General features: G+C 34.0%; 1 protein-coding gene across 21 annotated transcripts in view; it reads right to left on the minus strand.

The window, feature by feature from the left end:
* LNPK (lunapark, ER junction formation factor) overlaps positions 1 to 26,321 on the minus strand; it is a 174,876-nt gene that overhangs the window by 28,420 nt on the left and 120,135 nt on the right. For all 21 annotated transcript variants that reach the window (XR_013172872.1, XM_077154230.1, XM_077154232.1 and 18 more), the window contains one exon: positions 7,727 to 7,939. Coding sequence is in view for 20 of the 21 variants with exons in the window: in XM_077154230.1 (XP_077010345.1) it covers positions 7,727 to 7,939 (213 nt within the window). In the remaining variant the exon portion in view is untranslated. The remainder of the gene's footprint in view (positions 1 to 7,726; positions 7,940 to 26,321) is intronic.

Below are 26,321 nucleotides of genomic sequence, written 5' to 3' on the forward strand. Positions count from 1 at the left end.
GGGATGCACTGACTGAGAAGTAGATTGGTGAGCGATGGTATATTCAAATGATCAAATATTGTGCTGCTACAAAAAAGGAACAAAGTCATGAGGCATGCAACAATGTGAATGAACCTATGGGACATTTGGTGAGACAAAATAAGCCAAAAACAAAAGAATAATTATTGTTTAGTCTCCTTTAGAAAATGCTTATAAGAAAACAGGAGCCTAGATTGTAAGCCCTTATAGCAGACACATTTAGTCTAAAGTGATAATTATTACTTCTGGATTTTGAAAGGCTGTTTTATGTACCTATAACCTGGTATTCAGAGATAAGAACAAAGCTGATCAGGTCTGGATTAAGGTCATTCAGAACACAGGGGTGAAGAAGACATTGTATTTCAGAACTATACCTACTTTCTGAGACTAAAGGAAGAAAGGTTTATTTTGTTCGGAACCTAAATTTTCTGTAGCACATAATTTTACTCAACCTGTCTGAATAGCTCTTTGAGCAATTGAAACACAGGGAGCCCAGAATTAGAAAGAGAGCCTTTAATCCTGTATAGTTTAATGTAATGCCTGGATACATCCTAGAATATAGTAAACAGGTAATCAAAAGTTAATGGCAAAGTCCCTTGAGGGATGGGAGAAAAAATATGGAACTATTAAACTTTACTATCAAGGAATCCCCTGACACTGTGTCAAACACTGGGGATACCCAAATCAATAGGCCAAGCCCTTGATCTTCAGGCTTACTCTCACGACGCTTACATAGGTAACGGAGAAGCTTAGCCTACCTATAGGTATGCCTAACGGTTACTTCTGGAGGACCTCTTTCGTTACTCAGATGTAGCCTCACTCTTTTTAAGACCACTCTGTAAGTAAAATCATTGCTCTCTCTCATGCATGGGACATGACATCCAGGGGTGAAGGTCTTCCTGGCGATGTAGGAAATAATGCCCAGGGATGAGTCTGCCCCTGGCACCATGGAATTAACAATTCCATTCTGACCAAGAGGGGGAAAAGAAATGTAACTAATAAAGCATCAGTGGCTGTGAGAGTTCAAAGAGTCAAGAGGATACTCTGAGCGTCACTCTTAAACCGACTTCAGTTAGACATTGCTACCTATCATAACATGCCAAACCCCAACCAAAACCATTCCAGCCAATCCTAAAGAACATCTAGGGCAATAAATAAGATTTTACAAAGTTTTCATGCAGTAGGGTAACTTTCCAGAAACCTAAAACCTCCAGATGGGTTCCTGGACCAGTTAGTTAAGCTCTGAAACCTTGAGGGGCCAGCCTCTCCAGAACATCAGCTAGTTCCATCTCCCCACCCCATATTATTGACAGTTTCTTCCAACATGAAAAAGTTAGAATGGGAATAGCCCAAATATCCCTAAAGAATGGGAGAAAGATCAAGGGTGATGGTGGAGTTATACAGAGAAGGTAGGGTTTAACAAACAAATACGATTGCTGATTCATTAAACTGATTTTCCTTCTTTTAGTTTCCAGTATCTTAGAGAAATGAGAAGCAAAAACCTAAAATTGTGGAATTGTAACCCATATCAAACTCCGAAATCTCTTCTATAACTAATTGTTGTGCTGAACTGTGAAATTTACTGCTTTTCTGCATATATGTTATCACAAAAAAAGAAAAGGTCGATTGTGATGATAAAAAAATATTTATTCCTTCTAGCCTCCTACATTCTGGAGCAGCTAGAAGGAAAAATCTGAGATGATGGTATGGTAGCCCATGACAAACTCGGAGATCTTCCCTATAACTACTTGTTGAAGAGTGCTCTGAAAAGCATTGCTTTTTTCTTTCTTTGCTTTGTATATATGTTATATTACACAATTAAAAAAAGGTTAAAAAAAAGGGTTAATACACAGGGGAAAAAAAAAAGAAGAAATAGGCAACCATTCAATATGCTAAAATTGTGGTAAGAATTTTTGCAACTATGTTCATGAAATATTAATCTATAGTTATTTTTTCAGTTAAAGAAAGTGAATTTTTAATTAAAAAAAAAAAAACTTTCCACAAAGAAAACATCAGGCCCAAATATTTTAACTGATAAATTCTACAAAACATTTAAGGAAGAAATAAAAGCAAACTTGTCCAGAAAATTGAAGAGGAGGGAATACTTCCTTATACTATGAAGCCACCATTACTTTGACACCAAAACCAGACAAAGACATTACAAGAAAAAGGAAAAAAATTTACAGACCAATATCCCTAAGGAATATAAATATAAACATTTAAGTAAATTTTAACAAATTGAATTCAACGAATACATCATGACCAAGTGGAGTGTATCCCAGAACAACAAAGTGGTTTAATATTTGAAAATCAATCATGTGTAATCCACGATATGAACTGATGTTAAAACAAACAAAAAAACCCATATGATTTTCTCAATAGATGCAAAAAAGTGTATGACAAAATCCAACATCTACAACACACAAAAAAATAACAGAATGAAACCAGAAATCAATAAGAGAAAGAAAAGGAAAAATAAATATGTGTAAATTAAACATACTCAATCAATAGGTTAAATAGGAAATCACAAGGGAAATTAGGAAATATCCTGAGGGGAATGAAAATGAAAATACAAGATTCTAAAACATATGGGATACAGTGAAGGTAGTGCTGAAATTTACAGCTCTAGATGTTTCCACTAAAAAAGAAGAAAGACTTCAAATTTGAGACCTACCCTCAAAACTGGAAGAAATAGAAAAAGAAGCGCAAACTAGACCCAAAGCAAGCAGAAGGAGGAAATAAAGACTAGAGAAGAAATAAATTAAACTGAGAACAAAAAAAGCAATAGAGAGAGGGGGTCTTGGTAAGGATAGTTCGGTGGTAGAATTCTCACCTGCCATGTGGGAAACCCGGATCCAGTTCTCGGCCCATGCAGTACCCCTGCCCCCTCCCCCCCAAAAAAACAAGCAGAACAAAGGAAAAAACAAATAATAAAAATTCAACAAATGATGCTGCAATAATGGGATACTCACATGGAAAATGAATGAAATGTGACCCCTGTCATGTAGCATATCAAAAAAAACAAAAACCAAAAGAGCATCAACAAACTTGAAAGTTGGTTCTTTGAAAAGATCAGTAAAACTGACAAATGTTCAGTTACACCAACAAAGAAGAGAGAGAGGAAGGATACAAATAACTAAAACCAGAAATGAAAAGGGGGACATTACTACCAATCCTGCTGAAATAAAAAATACCATAAGAGAATTCTATGAACTGTATGTCAATAAATTAGATTGATGAAATGGTTAGAAATACACAAACAACTTACAATGACTCAAAAAGATATAGAAGATTTCAACAAACCAATTCCTAGTAACAAGATTGAATCAATCAAAAACCTCCCAACAAAATGGCGAAGCCCATCTGGCTTCAGAGGGGAATCTACCAAACATTCCAAGAAGACTTAACTCCATCTGATCAAGCTCTTCCAAAATACTCAAAAGAAGGAAACACTAATTCATTCTTTGAAGCCAACATCACCCTCATACCAAACCCAGATAAAGATACCACAGGAAAAGAAAACTACAGACCAATATCTCTTATGAGTACAGATGCAAAATCCTTAACAAAATACTAGCAAACAGAATCCAAGAGCATATTAAAAGAATCATATGCCATGATCAAGTGGAGTTAATTCCTGGTATGCAAAGTTGGTTCAGCAGAAGAAAATCAATGTAATATATCACACTAACAGAACGAAGGAAAAAAAACATGATCATCTTCATTGATGTAGAAAAGGCATTTGACAAAATCTAGCACCCTTCTTAATAAAAACATTTAGAAGACTAAGAATAAAAGGAAACTTCCTCAAAATGATAAAGGGCATATATGAAAAGCTCACAGCTAATACTCTACTCAATAGTGAAAAACTAAAAGCTTTCCCTCAAGATCAGGAACAAAACAAGTAAACCCACCACCACCATCATTCAACATTGTACTGAAAGTTCTTGTCAGAGCAACAAAAAGAAATAAAATGCATCCAAATTGGAAAGGAAGAAGTAAAATTTTCCCTATTTGCAGAAGATATTATTCTATATATAGAAAATCCTGGAAAAACCACAACAAAGCTCTGCAGCCAATAAATGAATTCAGCAAAGTGGTGGGGTACAAGATCAACACCCCTAAATCAGTAGTGTTTCTATATACAAGCAATGAACAACTGGAAGAAGAAATCAAGGGAAAAAATCCCACTCACAATAGCAACTAAAAGAATCAAATATCTAGGAATAAATCTAACCAAGGATGTAAAGGACCTGTACAAAGAAAACCACAAAACAATGCTAAAAGACATCAAAGAAGATCTAAATTAATGGAAAGAAATTTTCATGGACTGGAAAACTAAATACCATTAGAATGTCAATCCTACCCAAAGCAATTTATAGATTCAATGCAATCCCAATCAAAATTCCACAATCTTCTTTGCAGAAATGTTGAAGCCAATCATCAAGTTTATAGAGAGGGTAAGGGGCCCCAAATAATTAAAGCCATCTTGAGAAAGAATGAAGTTGGAGGACTCACACTTTCCAAACTTAAAGCTTATTACAAAGTCACCGTAATCAAAACAACTGTGCTATCATCAATTATAAGAACTATTTCACACCAATGCAAGGTGTGCAATGAGGTGTTATATAAGAATCTGTATTTTATGCATGATTGCTCTGCAAACTCACAATTTCTCTAATAAAAAAATTACATTTATTGGAGGCCCTAGCTAACATAATAAGGCAAGAAAAAGAAAAGACATCTAGATTGGAAAGGAAGTAGAATTGCCTTTATTTACAGACAACATGATTATCTACGTAGAAAATACTATGGAATCTATTAAAAAAACTAATAATGAGTTCAGCAAAGTTGCAAGATACAAGACAAATATGTAAAAATCAATTGTATTTCTATATATGTTAGCAACAAGCAACTGGAAATAGTTAATAAAATAATACTATTTACAAAAAGGATTAAAAAATGAAATAATTAGATATAAATTTGATGAAAATGTGCAAAGTCTAGACACTAAAAAGTACAAAACATTTCTGAGAGAAATTAAAGACTTAATAAATGAGACATACTATGTTCATGAAATAAATAGGCAATATCAGGAAAGACTATAGGGAGTAGGAGAAAAACTTTATTTAACAATTTCTATTATATAAAAACAATACAATAAAAATAGTTACACATACAAGCTAAATTGTAACCCCAAGACCAGAGAAAACTAAAAGAGAACTCTTCAAGCAAACACTCTGAATTGAGAGATAAGCTATAAGGCATTGAAATGGAAGTGAGAGAATAAGATAAATAAGATGTGATGTTTACCCTCATAAGCAAGGCAGGATGAACACAAGAATAAGGTGGGCAGCAATGGAAGTTTTCATGGAGATTTCATAAAAGACAAACTGAGACCCTTTTGTAATAAGCCTTGCAGTGCAAGGGTAAATGATTTTCAAAGTGGCTCTGTTATCGCCTAAAAAATGACAACTGATATCAAAATTATAGTTATTAAAGGAAATTTAAGCTCTAGAACAAGTTCTTAGTAATACAAACCAAGTACATTTTAATATTTCATCAGATAAATTACTGATTTACTTGTACTAATAATATTTTTCAACCATTATTACCAAGAAAGAAACTGGAATGCAGAAATATGTGTCATCCTTCCTTATCAAATTTTCAACTTGAATAGGCATGACAAATCAGATTTTGAGAGCATTTAAGCCAACTTAACTTGCTGGAGTATTCTACTTCTACATATTTAAAAAGAAACTAGATAAAGGAATCTAGATACATAAAATATGACAACAGATTTCATAAGATATCATAAATCCCTTGGATACTAACTTTTAAAATCACATATCTTCATATTTATGCTGTTACGGATAACAGTGATTAATACAAACATCAAAAATAATCACTGAAGGAATACTGGTCATTTTTACATGTTTGGCAAATTATCAAGTACCTGCTGGTTATTAATTTCAAACATATGGGAGCCCTGTGGAAATACATATTAAATTGATTATCTTCCACAAACATGATATAATGAAAAAAATGAAGTATTAATCTCCTCTATAAGAAATCACTTAGCTCATTCATATTTTTGACAATGCACAATTTAAACATTTTTTCACACAGAAACTAGTTAACATTAGCAGAATGTTATATTTACATGGTCAGGGAATTTAGGTCATTATTCCTTCTATATCCCTGTTATTAGCATGTGTAAGGGCAAGTTGCTAAACTTTTTGTACATAATTTATGCATTCTCAGAAAAAAGTTCTCTTGTTAAACAACTAGGAACTTTAATTTACAAATCATGGGTATCTCAAATAAATCAGACAACAACTGAAAGATAAATGATTTTCAATCAATTTAACTTTTCTCAATTTTACAAAATATATGGCTACCTTATAGTTAAATCTTCATATGACAAGTTTAAAAATATTTTTAAAAACTTTAAAGTTACAAGATTTGTATATATTCCATTTTTATTCAGCTTTCTTAATTTGTTTATAAATTATGTTTTCTAAAATCTTATGCTGCTTTTTTGAGAGAAAAATCAGAGGAGAAGGGTGCATGGGTAGTTCAGTGGTAGATATCTCGCCAACGATGAGGGAGACCCAGGTTCAATTCCCAGCCCATATACCACCACCACCACTACCCCCAAAAAATTTGTAAACAAAATTCCCTATACACATATCACATATCTGCTTCTGTGCGTGTATGTACAGATATAGAAATACATAAACATAGGGAGACATTAAAAAAAAATGAGAAGAAATCTACTACAATGGTAACATTTAGATTGCTTGTTGATTTTATTATACAAATAATTAAATTGCCCTGATTACCTTATACCAACTACTGCTTAGCCTTCAAATCATTATTATGTGTTAGGGTAGCTAGTCACAACATATGAAAATAATCTAAATTAGAATAAATATCCTAAAATAAGATAAACAGCTTATTATCATATTTCATAACTTAACAGAAATCTACATAAAATAATGTGATCTGCTAAAGCAATGGACTTCCAGGCTCTAATTACACTCCAAAAGAAAATTTCAGGGCAACATACTTATTCAGTTAAGCTCCAAAATAGGATCTTTCCCTAGAGATTCGCCACACTTTAAAAAAAAGAGAATTCAAAGGAGTAGTAAAAGCAGTATGTTAATTCAGTAGGACTCTATACTAAAGTATCTATCAAAAAATACTAAGGTTCTATGGCTTAAAAAAAGAAAAATCTACCAGCCCCTATTAATAAAAGAAGTCTTGTGCTCCACATTGTAAGAACATTCTCCCTGAAATATAAGTAATTTATGTTTTAAAATATATGTGCAGGGTTTAGCAAAAAATATGACTATATTCCAAAAGTGTTCTATCTTCTATTCCCAATTTCTATAAATCTAGTGTCATTCTGAAGATGAATATAAAAAGATATGCTGTACTGTTGACTACAGAATACTACAAAGTTTTATTGCCATTTAAACAAAGAAGCCATAACAGTTAAATGAACTCAAGAAATAGGTTTCAGTATCACAGAGTGCCAGCTGTAAAGAGTTATGGCTAATTGAATATGGAACTTCTGCTTAATCAGATAACTGCTCTGCTATTTCCAAATGAAATGTCATTTCCATACAATCTGAAAATGGCCAATTTATTGGTACCAGAGAAAACAATATAGACTGTAAATAACATTGAGTGCTTTGTTTACCCATTCCAGGCACTGACGTAGCAGGGGATCCAAGACGTCTTGGTAACACATTTGACGGTAGGGCTGAAGTAACAGTTCTTTCTGGAGGTCCACCAGGGGCTGAGGTATCCTTTGGTGGTCCAGGAGATTCTGGAACTTGTTGAGGAGGGCCCTGGTTAGAGCTTGCTGGTGTTGGAGAAAGGTTTCTTTGAGCTGCAGTTCGCTGACGAATCTCTGAGAAGAATAAATATATATTAGATTTAATATCCAAAATACCACATCAGTGAATAGCACAAACAATTTACTTATATTAAAGTCCTGTGGCACCATAAGGTACTATAGGATCAAAACTTCTCGTAATAAAAAAATCTGTTAAACTTCTCACTGAAAATTGACCTACAGCAGAGTACTCCATTTCTGAACTTGAAAATCAAGCCTTGATGTAGGCTTATCTATTGATATCAAATTCTTTTCAAAATAAATTTAATAAAGTAAAATCATCACTCAATTATATGTACGTCTTTTAACAATAAAGTTTCCTAATTTATGATGAAGGAAAGAAAGCTTATCAGAATTAATGAAAACTACAAATTACAGATTTGTTTTTCAAGACTAAAAAAAATGACAACTTTAAGAAATGCATGAATAAGAACACCTTACAATTATCCAAATAATTTATGAGGTAATTAATCTAGGTATCATAAAAATGCTAAAAAGTAACCTCTACTATTAGGCACCATTTCCATTCTCCACTATGCTATTACTATGTTTTTCACAAATTTCATTTTGCCAATACATTCAATAAAGGAAAACTTCTACTCTGCATAAACAATATATAATCATAAATAAATCTAATCATCTAGTTACAAAAATTATAAGATTCTCTATTTAACAGGGTCAGCAAATAGGCCAAATCCAGGCTACCCGCTGCCTGTCAAGGTTTTTTGTTTGTTTGTTTGTGTTTATTTCATTACTCATCTACCCATACACTGGATAAAGGGAGTGCCTGTCACAAGGTTTTATAATCACACAGTCACACGATAAAAGCTATATAGTTAAACAATCCTTATCAAAGATCAATGTTGCCTGTTTTTGTAAATAGTTTTATTGGCGCACAGTCACACTCATTTATTCACATATTGTCTATGACTGCTTTTGAAGAGTTGAGTAATTGCAATAGACCATATGGTCCTCAAAGCTAATTACCTGTATTGCCTAACTGTATTGCCTAACTGGCCCTTTACAGAAAAAGTTCATGACCTACTTAATAACAAAAAATTAAATTCTATCACTCCTCATTCCCACCAACATCTTACTTCAATGTCAGTGGTAGGATCTCAAGTAAAGAAGCTCTTATAGATTTTTACTTCTACATATCACATTAAACTATAAAAATCCTGATTTAGTGGTCTAAAACTACAATCATATTTTAATTGGCATGAATAGTAAAAATGCTTACTACTCCAGAAGCAAAATACTTTATTTGGCCTCTGTTTGACAGCTAAAGATTTTCACAAAAAGTTCAAACTAGTTAAGAATCTGGGCCCTGTGGTGAGAAAGGTGTGGTTGCAATCCTGAGCTATGTTAACTCAAATGGGTTAAATAACTTCATTAAGCCTATTTCTTTATATGTAAAATAAGGATAATAATATCCTTAACTCATATAATAAGATGACATTGTAAATTAACAGTTCATATTTACTACTTACTATTTCAGATGACAGAGTATTTTCACACAAATATTTCATTAATTTAATTAGAATTACAGAGACTAATTTTCCATTTCTTCATAATTTGGTTTCTAACCAAAACACTACAATAATAAATTACAAGCACATCATCATAATGTAAGTGGAACCATCTTTATATTTTGCTCTTTCCATGAAGTTTATTTAGAAAATTTTAGATTTTACCTGGACTAATCATAACCTAACATCTCCTACAAATTAGCAGGTATAACCAAGTATCTCCTACAAATGAGCAGATCACTTAATTATCTTTTACTCACAAGGAACACCTTAGTACCTTTGCCATCAAATGCTGAAAATGGTACTGAAATCATATTAAGATCAGGTAATCTTAAAAACTAAGGCATCAAATAGTGTAATTCATTTTTTAGCCAATTTTTGGGTAAAGTATAATTCAAAAAATGACATTTTTCCTCCAGATAAATAGAAACTTAACATTTATTTGACAAATTAAAAGTAAATATTATTCTCTTATTTCTTGAATAAAGACTTGAGACTTCTCTGTGCATTACCCTATGAAATCTAATTGAATCTCACTTTCAATATGAGCTACTGAAAGGTAAGGTCTATAGATCTACTTAACAAATGGCACCATGTCTAACTTTCCATAAAAGAGCCAACTAATAATTCTAAATCTAAATGTAGGCAAAGGGAAAAAATGTTATAGAAGAATCACAAAACAGAGATTAGTTTCATTATTTTCAAAAGAAAAACAGGTAGCAAGGGGTTACAATATAATCAATTGGTTAAAATAGCAATACTGTACCAAATTTGTGTATTTGGCAATATTTGGTCAAGTGCTGTGAAATATTTAGAAGTCTCAATTTAAAATATATCTACTTTTAACTACTGGCCATTCATAAATATTTTGTATTAACTACTCTAAAGAGTTTCTAGTGTTCAACAATGTAGTCACACTGGGTATATTCATCATTTTCTACATTCAAATGCAATATACAGAGGGTAAAAGGGTAGGTCAGTAGTAAAATTCTTGCCTGCCACGTGGGAGAACCAGGTTTGATTCCCAGCCCATGCACTTCCCAAAAACAAAATAAACAAGCAAAACAAAACAAACAAACAAAAATTCAACAAATGTTTCTGTAATAATGGGAGACTCACATGGAAAAAAAATGAAATAGGACCCCACCATACAGGATGCCAAAAAAAAAAAAACAAAAACCACAGTGCCCCCCCAAAAGATACATCAAGCATTTCACATCAATCTGGCAAAATATATAAGGAATGTTTCGTAAGAGTCAGTTATCAACTAACAGGATGTTTTAACATTCTCATCAATGATCAATCGATTCAATAGAAATCCTGCTCACATGGTGACATTAAGCAATCAAAACGAGAAAAAGATTATGAGGAATGCAGCTAGGCGAATGAACCTCAAGAACTATTATGCTGAATGAAATGGCAGAAACAAAAAAGGCAAATATTATCATGCCTCACTCATATGAACTAACTATAATGTACAAACTTGGTGAACTGATGTTGAAAGCATGGGTTATCAGGTTGGGGCCTATTGTAAAGGGTCATACATTGCAAGCTCTTACAACAGTCACATATATTCAGGAGTTGTAACTGTTATCAATAAAGTCTGAGATATTGAGCTGTTTGGATATAACATGGTCTTTCCCAGAAACTTCAGGTATATTTGTGACACCTGAGACTCAGAGTTAGAGCTCTGAAGCCATGAAAGTCAACATTACCGCATACATGAACTGTTTAAAAAGTTGAAAAAGGGATCAGACTTCAACTAGAGATATGAATGAAGCTGATCTGGATAGGACTAAGGTAAATCAGAACACAGGGTAAAGGATGATATGGTCAGTATTTTAAAAATTCAACTTCTGTGTGAGACCAAAGGGAGATATGTTTATTTGGTGCAAAATTTATGTTTTGGGTAGTACATTACCTAAGTTAGCTTCTATGGTCAGTTTACTCGAACACCATAACAACATGGAATCTTGAATAGTGTATGAGATATTGTTGATTTGACCAGGTTAGTGTGATGCCCCGATATATCCCAGAGTAATTTGAGCAGAGAATAAAAAAGTATTTGCAAAGACCCCTTGGGGGACTGGGGAGAAAGGAGGAAATATTCAACTTCCCCATTTGGGGAATTCCTGATATTCCTGCAAGCAGTGGGGACAACCAAATCAATAACCTGAGCCCTCGATCTTGGGGTTTGCCCCTATGAAATTTATACCTGCAAAGGTGAAGCTAAGCCTACTTATAATTATGCCTAAGAGTCACCCCCAGATAACCTCTTTTGTTGCTCAGATGTGGCATCTCTCTCTAAGCCAACTGGGCAGGTGAACTCACTGCCCTCCCCACTATACGGGACATGATGCCCAGGTGTATAAATCTCCCTGGCATCATGGGACTTGACTCTAGAGGAAGAGCTAGGACCTGGCACTGTGGAATGAGAGAGCCTTCTTGACCAATGGGGAAGAGAAAAATGAGACAAAATAAAGTTTTAGTGGCTAAGAGATTTCAAACAGAGTCGAGAGGTTATCCTGAAGGTTATTCTTACACATTAGCTAGATATCCCTTCTCAGTTTATGGTACATGATAGTGGCTGGAGGGAAGTACCTGAAACTGCTAAACTGTGTTCCACTAGCCTTGATTCTTGAAGACAACTGTATAAAGACATAACTTTTACAATATGGCTGTGTGATTGTGAAAACCTTATGTATGATGCTCTTTTTATAAAGAGTTTGGACAAATGAGTAAAAAAAAAATATGGATAAAAATAAAAGGGGGGAAAGGGGGTAAAATAAATTGGGTAGATTGAAATAATAATAGTCAATGAGAGGGAGGGTTAAGGGGTATGGGATGTGTAAGTTTTTTCTTTTTTCTTTTTATTTCTTTTTCTGGAGTGATACAGATGTTCTAAAAATTATCATGGTGATGTATACACAACTATGTGATGATACTGTGAGCCGCTGATTGTACACCATATATGGACTGTATCTGTGTGATGCTCTATCAATAAAAATATATTTTAATAGAGAGAGAGAGGGGGAAAAAAATAGGCCTAACAAATAAAAACCAAAGAATAAGATGGTAGGTTCAAGAACTGCCTTTTCAGTAATACCTTTCAAAGTTAACAGACTAAACTCCCCAATTAAAAGATACACACTGGAAAATCATCACCCATTCCCCTACGTGGGACATGATGTCTAGGGGTGAAGGTCCCCATGCAACGTGGGACTTGACTCCTAGGGATGAGCCTGAGCCTGGCCCTGGCACCATGGGATCAACAATACCTACCTGACCAAAAGGAGGTAAAGAAATGTAGTAAAATAAGGTATCAGTGGCTAAGAGATTTCAAACAGACTTGAGAGGTATTCTGGAGGTTATTCTTATGCAAGCTTCAGCTAGATATTGCTAATTGTCATAGTATGCTAAGCCCCAACCAACAGTATTCCTGTAAACCCTAAAGAATACTCAGGTTCTAGCTGAGACTCTATAGAAGTTTCACTCACTAAGTTTATTTTTCAGAAACCTAAAACTCCAGATTATTCCTAGGCCAGATAAATCCTGAAACTCAGAGTTACCAGTCTCTCCAAGAGCACCAACCAGTTGCATTCCCCTACCCATAATGTCAACACCCCTTTACAATATGAAGATATTAGAATGGTCATTGCCCAAATATCCCTAAAGATTGGGAAAAGGATTAAAAGAGGACTTGTAATAGAGAAGACAGAATTTTACAAGTGAGTATGACTACTGAATCATTGTGTTGATATTTCTTTTTAGTCTCCGGTGTCTTAGAGGAGTTAGAAGGAAAAACCCGCAATTGATACCAAACTTTGAAATCTGTTCTATAAATACTTGTTACAAATACACTTTGAAATTTGTCACTTTTTTGTATAAATGTTATATTTCACAATAAAAAATGTTTTAAAAATGCAAAATATATATAGAGAGAGAGACTTGCAGAATGGATTAAAAATATGATGCATCTATATGCTGCTTACAGGAGACTCATCTTAGACCCAAGGATACAAATTGATTAAAAGTGACAAGATGGAAAAAGATATTTCATGCAAGCTGTAACCAAAAGAAAGGAAGAGTAGCTATACTAATATCAGACAAAATAGACTTTAAACACAAAAATGCCATAAGAGACAAGGAAGGATACTATGTATTAATATAAGAAATAATAATCATAAATGTTTATGCACCAAGTCAAGAAGCTCCAAATTACATGAGGCAAACACCAGCAAAACTAAAGGGGTCAATGATGTTTCAACAATAGGTGGAGACTTCAACACACCACTCTTTTCTATAGCTAGAACATCCAGACAGAGGATCAATAAGGAAATAGAAAAATCTAAACAATGTGATAAATGAATTAGACCTAACAAACATATATAGATCATTATACCCCAAAACATCAGGCTCTCCTCTAGTGCTCATGAACTTTCTCCAGGATAGATTATATGCTGGGGCACAAAATAGGTTTTAGTAAATTTAAAAAGATTGTAATTATTCAAAGTACTTTCTCTGAACACAATAGAATGAAGCTGAAAATCAATAACCACCAAAGAACCAGAACTTATATAAATATATGGAAGTTAAGTAACACACACTTCAACAATCAGTGGGCCAAAGAATAAATTGCAAGGGAAATCAGTAAATATCTGGAGAAAAATGAAAAAAGAACATAACATACTAAAACTTACAAGATACAGCAAAGGCAGTGCTGAGAGAGAAATTTATTGCCCTAAATGCCTATATTAAAAAAGAAGAGCAAAAATTAAGGACGTAACTGTTTACCTGGAGGAACTAGAGAAAGAACAGCAAACTAACCTCAAAGCAAATAGAAGAAGAGAAACAGCAAAGATTAAAACAGAGATAAATGAACTAGAGAACAAAAAACAATAGAGAGAATCAATAAAACCGAAAGTTGGCTCTTTGAGAAAATCAATAAAATAGATGAACCCTTAGCTAGGCTGACAAAGAAAAAAGAGAGAGGGTGCAAATAAAATCAGAAATGGGGGGGTCATTACCATGGATCCTGAAGAAACAAAAAAATCATAAGAGGGAACTATGAACAACCATATACCAACAAACTAGACATCTTGGATGAATTGGACAATTTCCTAGAAATACATGAACAAACTATCCTGATGCAAGAAGAAATAGAAGACCTCAGCAAACCAATCACAAATAAAAATATTGAATCAGTCACCAAAAACCTTCCTACAAAGAAAAGCCTAGGGCCAGATGGCTTCACACGGGGAATTTTACCAAACATTCCAAATACAACTAACACCAATTCTGCTCAAACTCTCCCAAAATTTTGAGGAAAAAGGAACATTACCTAACTCATTTTGTGAAGCTAATATAACTCTAAAACCAAAACCATAAAAAGATACTACAAGAAAGGAAAACTACAGGCCAATCTCCCTAATGAATATAGATGCAAAAATTCTCAACAAAATACTTGCCGTTCTAGTTTGCTAGCTGCCGGAATGCAACACACCAGAGATGGATTGGCTTTCAATGAGAGGGGATTTATTTAATTAACGTATAATCCTTCAGAGGAAAGGCAGCTAACTTTCAACTGAGGTTCTTTCTTACATCAGAAGGCACAGGGCGATCTCTGCTGGTCTTCTCTCCAGGCCTCTGGGTTCCAACAACTTTCCCTGGGGTGATTTCTTTCTGTGTCTCCAAAGGCCTGGGCTGAGCTGCGAGTGCTGAGATCAGGTATTCTGAGCTGCCTGGGCTGCACTAAGTTGCACTCTCTCATTTAAGTACCAGCCAATTAAGTCAAACATCATTCACTGCAGCAGGCACACCTCCTAGCCGACTGCAGATGTAATCAGCAACAGATGAGGTTCACGTACCATTGGCTCATGTCCACAGCAAGAGAACTAGGTGCCTTCACCTGGCCAAGTTCACAACTGAATCTAACTACCACAATTGCAAATCAAACACAATGGCACACTGAAAAAAATTATACATCACGACCAAGTGGGGTTTACTCCAGGCATGCAAGTGTTCTTTAACACAAGAAAATCAATCAATGTAATACAACACATTAACTAATTGAAAAGGAAAAATCATATGATCATTTCAATTGACACTGAAAAAGCATTCGACAAAATTCAGCATCCTTTTCTGATAAAAATACTTTAAAAAGTAGGAAGTGAAGGAAATTATCTCAATATGATAACAGGCATATGCGAAAAACCTATAGCCATCATCACACTCAATGGTGAGGACTGAAAGCCTTCTTCCTAAGATCAGGAATGAAACAAAGTTGCCCTCTATCACTACTAACATTCAACATTGTCCTAGAAGTTCTAGCTAGGGTAATCAGGCAGATAAAACAAATAAAAGGCATCCAAATCCAAAAGGAAGTAGTAAAACTTTCATCATTTGGAAAACCCTGAGAAAGCTACTTGAGCTAATAAAATCAGCAAAGTAGTGGGATAGAGGATTAATGTGTAAAAATCAGTAATGTTTCTATACACGAGTAAAGACCTAACTGAGGCAGTAATTACAAAAATAATCTATTCACAGTAGCAAATAAAAGAATCAAGTATCTAGGAATAAACATAACCAGGGATGTAAAGGACCTATAAATAGTAAACTACAAAACATTGCTAAAAGAAATCAAAGATCTAAACAGGTGGAAAGACATTCTGTATTCATGAAGAGGAAGGTTAAATGCCATTAAGATTTCAATTCAACCCAGACTGATCTACAGAGTCAATGTAATAGCAATCAAAATTCCAACATCCTACTTAAAGACTTGGAAAAGCCAGTTATTTAAATTTATTTGGAAGGGAAAGGGTCCTTGAACAGCCAAAAACATCCTAAAAATGAAAATGAAGTGGGAGGATTTAATTTCCTGACTCCAAAACTTATTATAAAGCCACAGTGGTCAAAACAGCATGGTATTGGTACAAAGATAGACATACTGATCAATGGAACTGAATTGAGAATTCAGAAAAGACCCCCAGACCTATGTTCAATTGTTCTTTGACAAGGCCCCCAAATCCACTGAACTGGAACAGAATATTCTTTTCAATAAATGAGTATAGGAGAACTGGGATGTTCATGGCCAAAGGAACGAAAGAAGACCCTTACCTCACACCCTATACTAAAAAATTAACTCAAAATGCAGAATATCAAAAAGTTCCATTCTCCTAATTCATATTATTGACAGCCCCTTCCAATATGAAAAAGTTAGAACAGGCATAGCCCAAATACCCCTAAAGAGTGGGGAAAAGATCAAAAGTGATGGCGGAGTTATACAGAGAAGGCAGGGTTTAACAAACGAGTATGACTGCTAAATCATTATGTTGATGCTTCTTTTAATCTCTAGTATCTCAAAGCAGCTAGAAGTAAAAATCTAAAATGGTGGAATTGTAACCCATACCAAACTCAGAAATCTCTTCTATGACTAATTGTGCTGAGATTTGAAATGTTTTGCTTTTTTTGCATATATGTTATTTTTCACAAAAAAGAAAAAAAAATTTTCTCTAGCCTCCAGTGTTTTAGAGCAGTTAGAAAGAAAAATCTGGAATAGCAGAATGGTAACCCATAACAAACTCTGAAATCTGTATCTACTTATTGAAGTATACTTTGAAAATCAATGCTTTTTTCCTTCTCTTTGTATATATGTTATATTTAACGATAAAAAAATTTTTTAAATTAACTCAAAAGGGACCAAAGACTTAAATAGAACAGATAGTACCATAAAACTCCTAGAAGAAAACATAGGGAAACATCTTTAAGACCCAGTAACAGGAGGTAGCTTCTTAGATCTTATACTAAAAGCACAAGCAACAAAGAAAAATAAGAAAAATGGAAACTCCTTGAAATCAAATGCTTCTGTGCCTCAAAGGACTTGGTCAAAAAGGTAAAGAGGCAGCCAACTCAATGGGAGAAAATATTTAGAGACCATATGTCCAATAAGGATTTGATATCCAGTATATATATATATATATATATATATATATAATCATACAACTCAACAACAAAAGAAAAAACAACCAATTGTCAAATGGGAAAAAAATATGAATAGATATTTTTCTGAAAAGGAAATACAAATGGCTAAAAAGTACATGAAAAGATGTTCATCTTCATTAGCTATAAGGGAAATGCAAATCAAAACCACAATGAGATATCACCTCACACCTTTAAGAATGGCTGTCATTGAACAGCAGGAAACTACAAATGTTGGAGAGGATGTGGAGAAATTTGAACCTTTATTCATTGCTGGTGGGAATGTATAATGGTACAGCTGCTGTGGAAGACAGTTCGACAGGTCTTCAGAAAACTAAATATCAACTTTCCCTATGACCCAGCAATCCCACTACTCAGTACACATGCAGAAGAGCTCAAAACAGTGAAATAAACAGACATTTGCACACCAATATTCATAGTGTCATTATCCACAACTGCCAAAAGATGGAAACAGTGCAAGGGTTCATCACAGGGAAGGGGACAAACAAAACGTGGTCTACGCATGCAATGGATTATTATGCAGCAGTAAGAAGAAAGGTCCTGAAGCATATGACAACATGGATGAACCTTGAGGACAAAATGCTGAGAGAAATAAGCCAGACACAAAAGGATAGATATGAATCCCTAGTAAATGTAAACTCAGTCTTAATATATAGAATTATAGGGGACATATAGGGAGATAGAAACTAGAGAATGGGGATGGCACTGTTTGCAGTCCCTCAAGGTACCAGGTTATTTCTCTCTTGTCTTCGCATGTGGAATCCCTTTTGCATGCAGAGTCCTTTTCCAACCCTGCTCTCATAGCCTACAATTATTAAAATTTATAATACATCGTCATTCACACCTGCCTTCACTGTAGTCCTTAGTTTATTAAGATTATTTATTTACATACCTGCATATCCCTTTTAACCATGAGCTAATAGGCAGGAACTGCAATTTTATAACCTCAGCTGTGGCAAGGTAACTGGCACAAAGTATGAGCTTAATAGAGGTCTCTGAAAGGGAAAGATGTTAATTTGTCGCAAAATTCATATTTTGGCCAGCACATTATCTAATGTAACCGTTATGGTCATACTTACATGGAACACAATAGGTGCATGGACTCTTGAATAGGGTATAAGACCTTGTTCATTTGTACAGGTTACTGTGATTCTCCAATATATCCTGGAGTAATTTGGGCAGTAAATTAAAAAGTATTTGCAAAATCCCCTTGGGGAACTGGGGAGAAAGGAGGAAATATTAAACCTCCCCATTTGGGAAATTCCTGATATTTTCACAAGCAGTAGGGACAACAAATTCAATAAGGTGAGCCCTCAATCTTGGAGTTCACCTGATGAAGCTTATTCCTCCAAAGGAGAAGCTAAGCCTACTTAGAATTATGCCTAAGAGAGAACCTCTTTTGTTGCTCAGATGTGGGCTCTCTAAGCCAACAGGGCAGATGAACTCACTGCCCTCCCCACTATGTGGGACATGACTTCCAGGAATGTAAATCTTCCCAGCAACGTGGGACCTGATGCCAGGGGATGAGCAGAGACCCAGCATCATGGGAATGAGAAAGTCTTTTTGACCAAAAAAGGAACGATAAAAATGAAATAAAATGAAGTCTCAGTGGCTGAGAGACTTCACACAGAGTCGAGAGGGTATCCTGGAGGTTATTCTTACACAATAGATAGATACCCCTTTTTAGTTTATTGTGTATTGGAGTGACAAGAGGGAAGTACCTGAAACTGCTGAACTGTGTTTCAGTAGCCTTGATTCTTAAAGAACATTGTATAACTATATAGCTTTTACAATGTGACTGTGTGAATGTGAAAACACTGCATCTGATGCTCCTTTTATCCAGGGGATGGACAAATGAGTACAATAAATAAATAAATAATAGAGGGAGATGAAGAGTAAAAACTGAGTAGACTGAAATACTATAGGTCCATGAGAGAGAGAGGGTTAAGGGGTATGGGATGTATGAATTCTTTTTTTTTTCTTTTTATTTCTTTTTCTGGAATTCTAAAAATAATCATGGTGAAGAATACACAACTATATGCTGATATTCTGAGGCACTGATTGTATAATATGGTTAAGACTGTACATATGTAGATATTTCTCAATAAAAATATTTTTAAAATAAAAAAATAAAAAAGGTCTCTGAAGTGTTCTACTTTCCTCATGTTCCAGTATCAAATTTCCAACTGCCTATTGCCTAATCTATGAAATGTGATATGCAGAATTATGCTCCTCACCCCACCCCTGCCCCATGAGATGTCCATGTCCCAATCCCCAAATATATGAATATATTACATTAAATGGCAAGGCAGAATTAAGATTGCAGATTGAATTGGGGTTGTTAATCAGCTGTCTTTAAGATTATGGAGAGTATCCTGGATTATCCAGGTAGACCCAATATAATCACAAGGGTCCTTAATGTGATTTATGAAAAAGGGAGGCAAAAGAGTCAGTGTCAAAATGATACAATGAGGTGACCAGCCATTGCTGACTCTGAAGATAGAAAGAAGCCACAAGACAAGGAAAGTGAGCAGTCTCTAGGAGACGGAAAAGACAAAAAACATATGGATTGTCACCTAGAACCTCTATAAGGGAACAACAGCCATGCCCACAACTTGATTTTAGACCAGTGCAACCCATTTTGGACTCATAACCTGCAAATAGTAAGATAATACATTTGTGCTGTCTTAAGCCACTAATTTTTGCTATAATTTTTTATAGCAACAATAGAAAATTAATAACTACGGCTAAATTGCCAGTATCCACAAACTCCATAGAACTTAGAATGAAGTTTTTCTTGGTGCTTTTGGTTCAGGTGCTCTTGTATCAACAGCTAGCTTGACTTCATAAATTCTCAAGCCATTTAGCTTTGCATACTTTTTGGTATCTACTACCTGCTGTTATAAAAATCCCAAATGCTTTTACCATACCAACTAGAGCCAGTTTACAGTTTGTAGATGCATCCTAACCCCAAATTATTACCTTGTCCTAGCGAAAACCAAACACTGAATTAAATGCAAGGACACTGTCCTCTAGTCCTTGTTCTGCCACTTATTAGTTGTCTCATGGATGGTCGAGAGAAGGAGAATGTGACTGTGCCAGTTTCCAGAACTACTTCCTGTCTAACAGGCTGTTTTCTCTTAAAACCTAGCCATAATGTATGAGGAAACCTAAACAGGCCCTTTTAGAAGTCAGTATGGAAAAGAATCAACAGCCAGCACCAACTTGCCAGCCATGTGAGTCAGCCATCTTAATAGAGAATCATCAAGCCCCAGTTAGGTAGACCCAAATAACGTGCAGCAGAGATGAGCTATTCCCATCAAACCCTGCCCAAATCGCAAACGAAGGTTGTTTTAAGGCACTAAGTTTTGGGGTCGTTTGTTGCATAGCAATAGATAATCGTAATTTTACAGATTTGATGTTTGAGTAAAGAACATCTGAAACAGTGAATATACTATTTTATATGGCATTCTTCAGATTCTCTCAATTAAATATACAGAGAAAAAAAAACAAAATTTGAAATGCTGTTCCATTTGCTACCAAGATCAAATAAGATTAATGATTCACACTTTAATCTTCCATTTAATGCCACAGAATACAAGTAAATAAACTTTAAAATCTACTTAAATAGGAGCTTCTAATCCATTCACTAGAACCATTAAATTTTTCTGCATTTCAAATTTAGCTGTGGCAGAAACAAACAACTCACTTTTCTTTTGTTAATTTCATTAGTAGAGATGCAGGGTTTTGTATAAAGGATAAAAGAGAATGTATAGATGGTTTCCTTTTTCACAAAATACAGAGGGATCTTTTAAAGATTAATGCTCAGTTATCAAAACACACTCTCCAGTAATATTTCCCTTCCTACCTCAGTCACACCTACAGTCATAACCTAGTGTTAGGTTGCTATTACCAATAACTGCACTCCTCTCAAGTTCAAGCTTCATACTCTTAAACCACGCCTACCTTTTCAGCTTACTTCCTCCATTATTCCTTTACTCCAATGAGATCTACAACCCATTAATTATTAAAGGACAGGTAAACTTTATGTAAAGGGCCAGATAGTAAATATTTTAGGGCCACATGCATTCTCTCTTTCATATCCTTATTATCTTTGCTATTTTTTTAGAATGCTTTAAAAATGGTAAAACCCATTTTAAACTCACAAAAGCTGCATACAGCAGCCCATAGTCTAGATTTGGTTCACAGGCTATAGCTTACAGACTCCTACATAAATACTACCATCACCTTTTGACTGCCCATCATCCCTCTCATGTTCTTATTTCCCTCATCAGCTTCAATGCCATAATCCTGTTATAATCACTCCCTTTTACACACCTTCAGCTCCCTGCCCCTTTATCACTTTATCTAATCCATTAGGCAAAACTCCAACTCTAATTAAAACTAACTGCTTACTCCATGCCTGCACCCATGCAGCTGAACATAACTGGAAAAATATACATAACCATGCTTTAAATTCATTAATTTGAAGTGGCCTTTAGTGTCGCCTGGCATTCCTACCACATTTCCCTCATTTGCTTTTTCTCGGACTGTCCTAGAGAACTATTTATACTTTCTCTTCAAATTCCCAACAATACCTCCTCCATCCTCATTCTCAGTGATTTCTATAGTACTAAAGAAAATACTAAACATCAAAATAAATATCATTCTATTTAACATTTATATATACATATTTGCTTTTATTTATTCCCCCAAATCAAATGATGACCCTGATTTTCCAAGATTAGGTACCCGTTGAAAAAATTCCTTTTAAAAAGGGGTCAGGGCAAAACTGTCAAGGACATCAAAAACAAGGGAATTCTGAGATACTGTCACAGCCAAGAGGAGCCTAAGAAGACGTGACAACTAAATATAATGTGGTATCCTGGATGAGATCCTAGAACAGAAAAAGGACATTAAAATAAAACTAAGGAAACATGAATAAACTATGAACTTCAGTTAGTAATAATGTATCAATATTGACCTGTTAATTGTAATAAATGTGCTATACTAATATATAATGTTAGTACTAAAGGGAAACTGTGAAGAGGCAAACAGCAACTCTTTTACTATCTCTGTGATTCTTTTGTAAATCTAAAACTGTTCCAAAAATGAAATCTGTGAATTAAAAAAAAAAAGATTAGATGGGTTCATTGTCCAGTAAACGTGATAGTGCTAAACCTAAGCAAATAAAAAAATACTCAAAATTCTTAATCTATCTCAGCATAATATATATCATTAATAACTAAGTGAAAAAAAATAAAAGAAAGAAATGCAACTCAAAGTTCTGGTTCAGTGCTCACTCAAGAGAGCTAGTAATATAAGACTACAATTAGATTCAATTTGGGAGCAAATCCACTCAAGGGCCAAATACATACATATAAACATCCCTTAGTACTTGTTTTCCCCTTTCTAATGTTTATGTTCAGGGATAGACTGAATTCAAAAAGCAAAAAAATGAAAAACAATGGTTCAACAAAGAAATAGAGACACATTCAAGTGCACAGAAACACAGAACTTAAACGGAAATAAAATTGACTTTGTCACCTATAAAAATACATGAACCTAAAATACATTCAAAAGGTTTAAAGTAAACAAAACCAAAGTACAATTCTCAAAAAGTAGAATAAATTTGAGATATAATTTCTTTATATGTAAGGGAAAGAAGATTCCAAGGAGCAATTAATTACTACATATCTGGAAGAGGTAAGGATACTACACTCCAGAAGGAATACTTTTTAAGAGGAAAAAAAAAAAATAGGTTATAAGTTTCTTAAGGTCAAAATCATATTATATTCATATCTTTATTCTCCATGGTATCTGCACATAAAAGATATTAAAGACGTATTTTTAAAATCAACAATTCGTTTATATGATAGCTAAATGTTAATACTCTCTAAAAGACTATCTAAAAGCAGTGCCACAGAAATACAAAGCAGAGTGACCAGGAACAGTTTTTCTATAGTTAAGATAAGACCATCAGATGGCAAAATTGGGTTTTAATAGTTTCTAAGGAAAAATAACTTTTTCTTGAAATAACTTATAATACCTAAATATTAATAAATACTTAAGCAAAACAACATCAGTAAATGTGACCATAGTCTATTCTTTTCCTAATAAAACAGAAAAGAGCAGATTAAAAAAAAAACCCTTACAGCAACAATTTTCTGCAAAATATTACATGTATTTGGCATCAACAGGATGCCCATCTTTTCAGAAATTGTAACTGGTAAATTCTTTAGAGCCTTAAAATTACCTGGACTGTATAAACAATTTTACAGATATAGGGTTAACTACAAAATAGCCAAGAAATTATGACCCAGTATTGCTGATCTCGTAAGCACAAAATAGGGGGACTAATTTTTTGAAAATGAGTCATTGATACTAACTCTCAAGCAACCCAAACTAAAGCTTAGAACAGCATCACTTAAACTGTAAAGACAAACCTCAGGGTTACCTGGATATTAAAATGATTTAAGTGGTTACTACAAGCAAAAAGGAATAAAAAATAATCTCACATTTATCTCATACTCCCATCATTCCTTTTATACCCTTGCTCTTTTATCTATCACTAATTGGCATCCAAATCCCTTCCACATTTCTTGGTCTCTCAGTCACCATTCAGCTCTGCCATACCCAACCTACAAAAACTCAGTGTTTGGTGATTAGCAAATGAGACAAAAAGAACATCACATTATTTACCCAAAAGTATGAATCAAAGCAGGGGGGAAGTAGCTCCCATGTGCTTGCTCTGTGGCAAAATAACTCTTCCCATTGGCAGAATATTGGAAACAACAAAGCTATGGAAGTAGAAGCAATACATATTAGGTAAAGGTAGATTATTTTGGTTTTGCTAATCCTAGAATATTTCTACAAATGAACTTGAAGATGAAAGTTATTAAAAGTAAACAGATTCTACAACGGTTCCATGCATTAGGGTAACTCTCCAAAACTTACAACCTCCAGATGGGTCCTGGACCAGGTAAGTCTTGAAATGCAGAGAGGCCAGCCCCTCCAGAACATCAACTAGCTCCATTCCCTTATCCCATATTACTGACAGCCCCTTCCAACATGAATAAGTTAGAATAGGCATAGCCCAAACACCCCTGAAGAGTGGGAGAAAGAACAAAGGTGATGGTGAAGTTATACTGAGAAGGCAGATTCGAACAATTGAGTGTGAGTGCTGAATCATTATACTGATATTTCTTTTAGTCTCCAGTACCTTAGAGCAGCTAGAAATAAAAACTTAAAATTGTAGAATTGTAACCCATACCTAACTCTGATTATCTGTTCTACAAGCAACTGTTGCAATGTTCTTTGGAATTTATTGCTTTTATGTATATATGTTATTTAAAAAGAAGCAGGAGTATAACAGAAAAGATAGGATTTAACAAATGAGTATGACTGCTGAATCATTATATTGATATTTCTGTTGGTCTCCAGTGTCTTGGAGCAGCTAGAAGAAAAAACAAAATATCAAGGAACTGTAACCCATACCAAACTTTAAAATCTGTTCTAAAACCACTTATTAAAATATACTTGGAAATGTATTGCTTTTTTATATAAATGCTATATTTCAGAATAAAAAGAAAAAAGTTAAAAAAAAAAAAGTAAATGGGAGGATACCAAGAAATTTACTATAAAACTGACCTGTTCCTACTTAAGACAAAAATACCCAACAAAATGCTTAGTTCCTATTTTTCTGGACCTTGAAAGAAACAAGTTAAAAATAGGGAGTAAAAATTTAGAGAAGTCAGAAAAGTAGCTAAGGTATTGCACAGCTCAGCAAATCACAGTGACCAGATGCTTAGTAAATGCTGAATGTTGTCATTACTAAACTTTCTTATTCCAGAAAAGGAAAAAAAAATTTAAATTTAAGTTTTCTTTCTATCCACAAGAAATGATCATAGTTTTCAACAATCCTCTTGATTTCCAGGAGTTTAAGCATGTATTAAGTTGTATAAGGAGTTCTAGCCAGATTTCCTTGAGAGTTATATATCTTAAAAACATATTTTAAACACTTAATTGGAAAGTATTTATACATTAAAGCCATTTAAAAAATAAACATACAAGGTTATTTCAAAAGTATTTTTGAAAATTTAGTACCAGTTATACAAAATGTTGATAGGACTACAAACCCTTTTTTTATAATTGCTGGAAAAAAGCAAAAACTGTAGAAAAATTTAAGCTGATTATAAGTTTTGTGATAAGTACATACGTATGTTTGTGTGTGTTTGTTTATTTTTATCATATGTGAACTTCCATTTTTATCAAAAGAGCAGGCCTATAATAGGAGAATTTTCCCTTACAGCTTTGCCAACTAGAAAACCTAAAACTATCATGGCTTATTTAATATCCCTCTTTATAGATATTTATAAAAGGATTTACTTTTCAAAGTTCCAAGTGTTATCCTAACTTTATAAAATATCCTAACTTTATAAAATATACTTAAAAAAACAAGAATGGGAGTTACATTTTTTTAAGTATATTTTGCACTGAAACAAAAGCCTTAGTAACCATGTTATTAAATTCTCGAGGCGAGAACAAGGAGGGAAGTCGACGCAAATTCATACATATTTTTTCATTTGGCAGTCTTGGGAAAATTTTATGTTATAACTTTTTAAAATTTATGTAATATTTAATGATACAAAAGTGATGGCATATCTGGTAATCTGGCAATGCAACTTCAAAAAGAAAGAGTTACTGTTATTATATAGCAATAATTCAATTTTCTTTTTTCTTATTTCTAAAGTATTTTATTCTCTACTAAAATAAACATTATTTTAATCAAAAAATTTCAATGAAGTCCTCATAAAAATATAAGTAATTTCATAATAACAAATATTCCAAGGAATTCTTATATACAAGAA

This window comes from Tamandua tetradactyla, chromosome 3 (genome assembly GCF_023851605.1).
Source record: "Tamandua tetradactyla isolate mTamTet1 chromosome 3, mTamTet1.pri, whole genome shotgun sequence".
Lineage (NCBI taxonomy): Eukaryota > Metazoa > Chordata > Mammalia > Pilosa > Myrmecophagidae > Tamandua > Tamandua tetradactyla.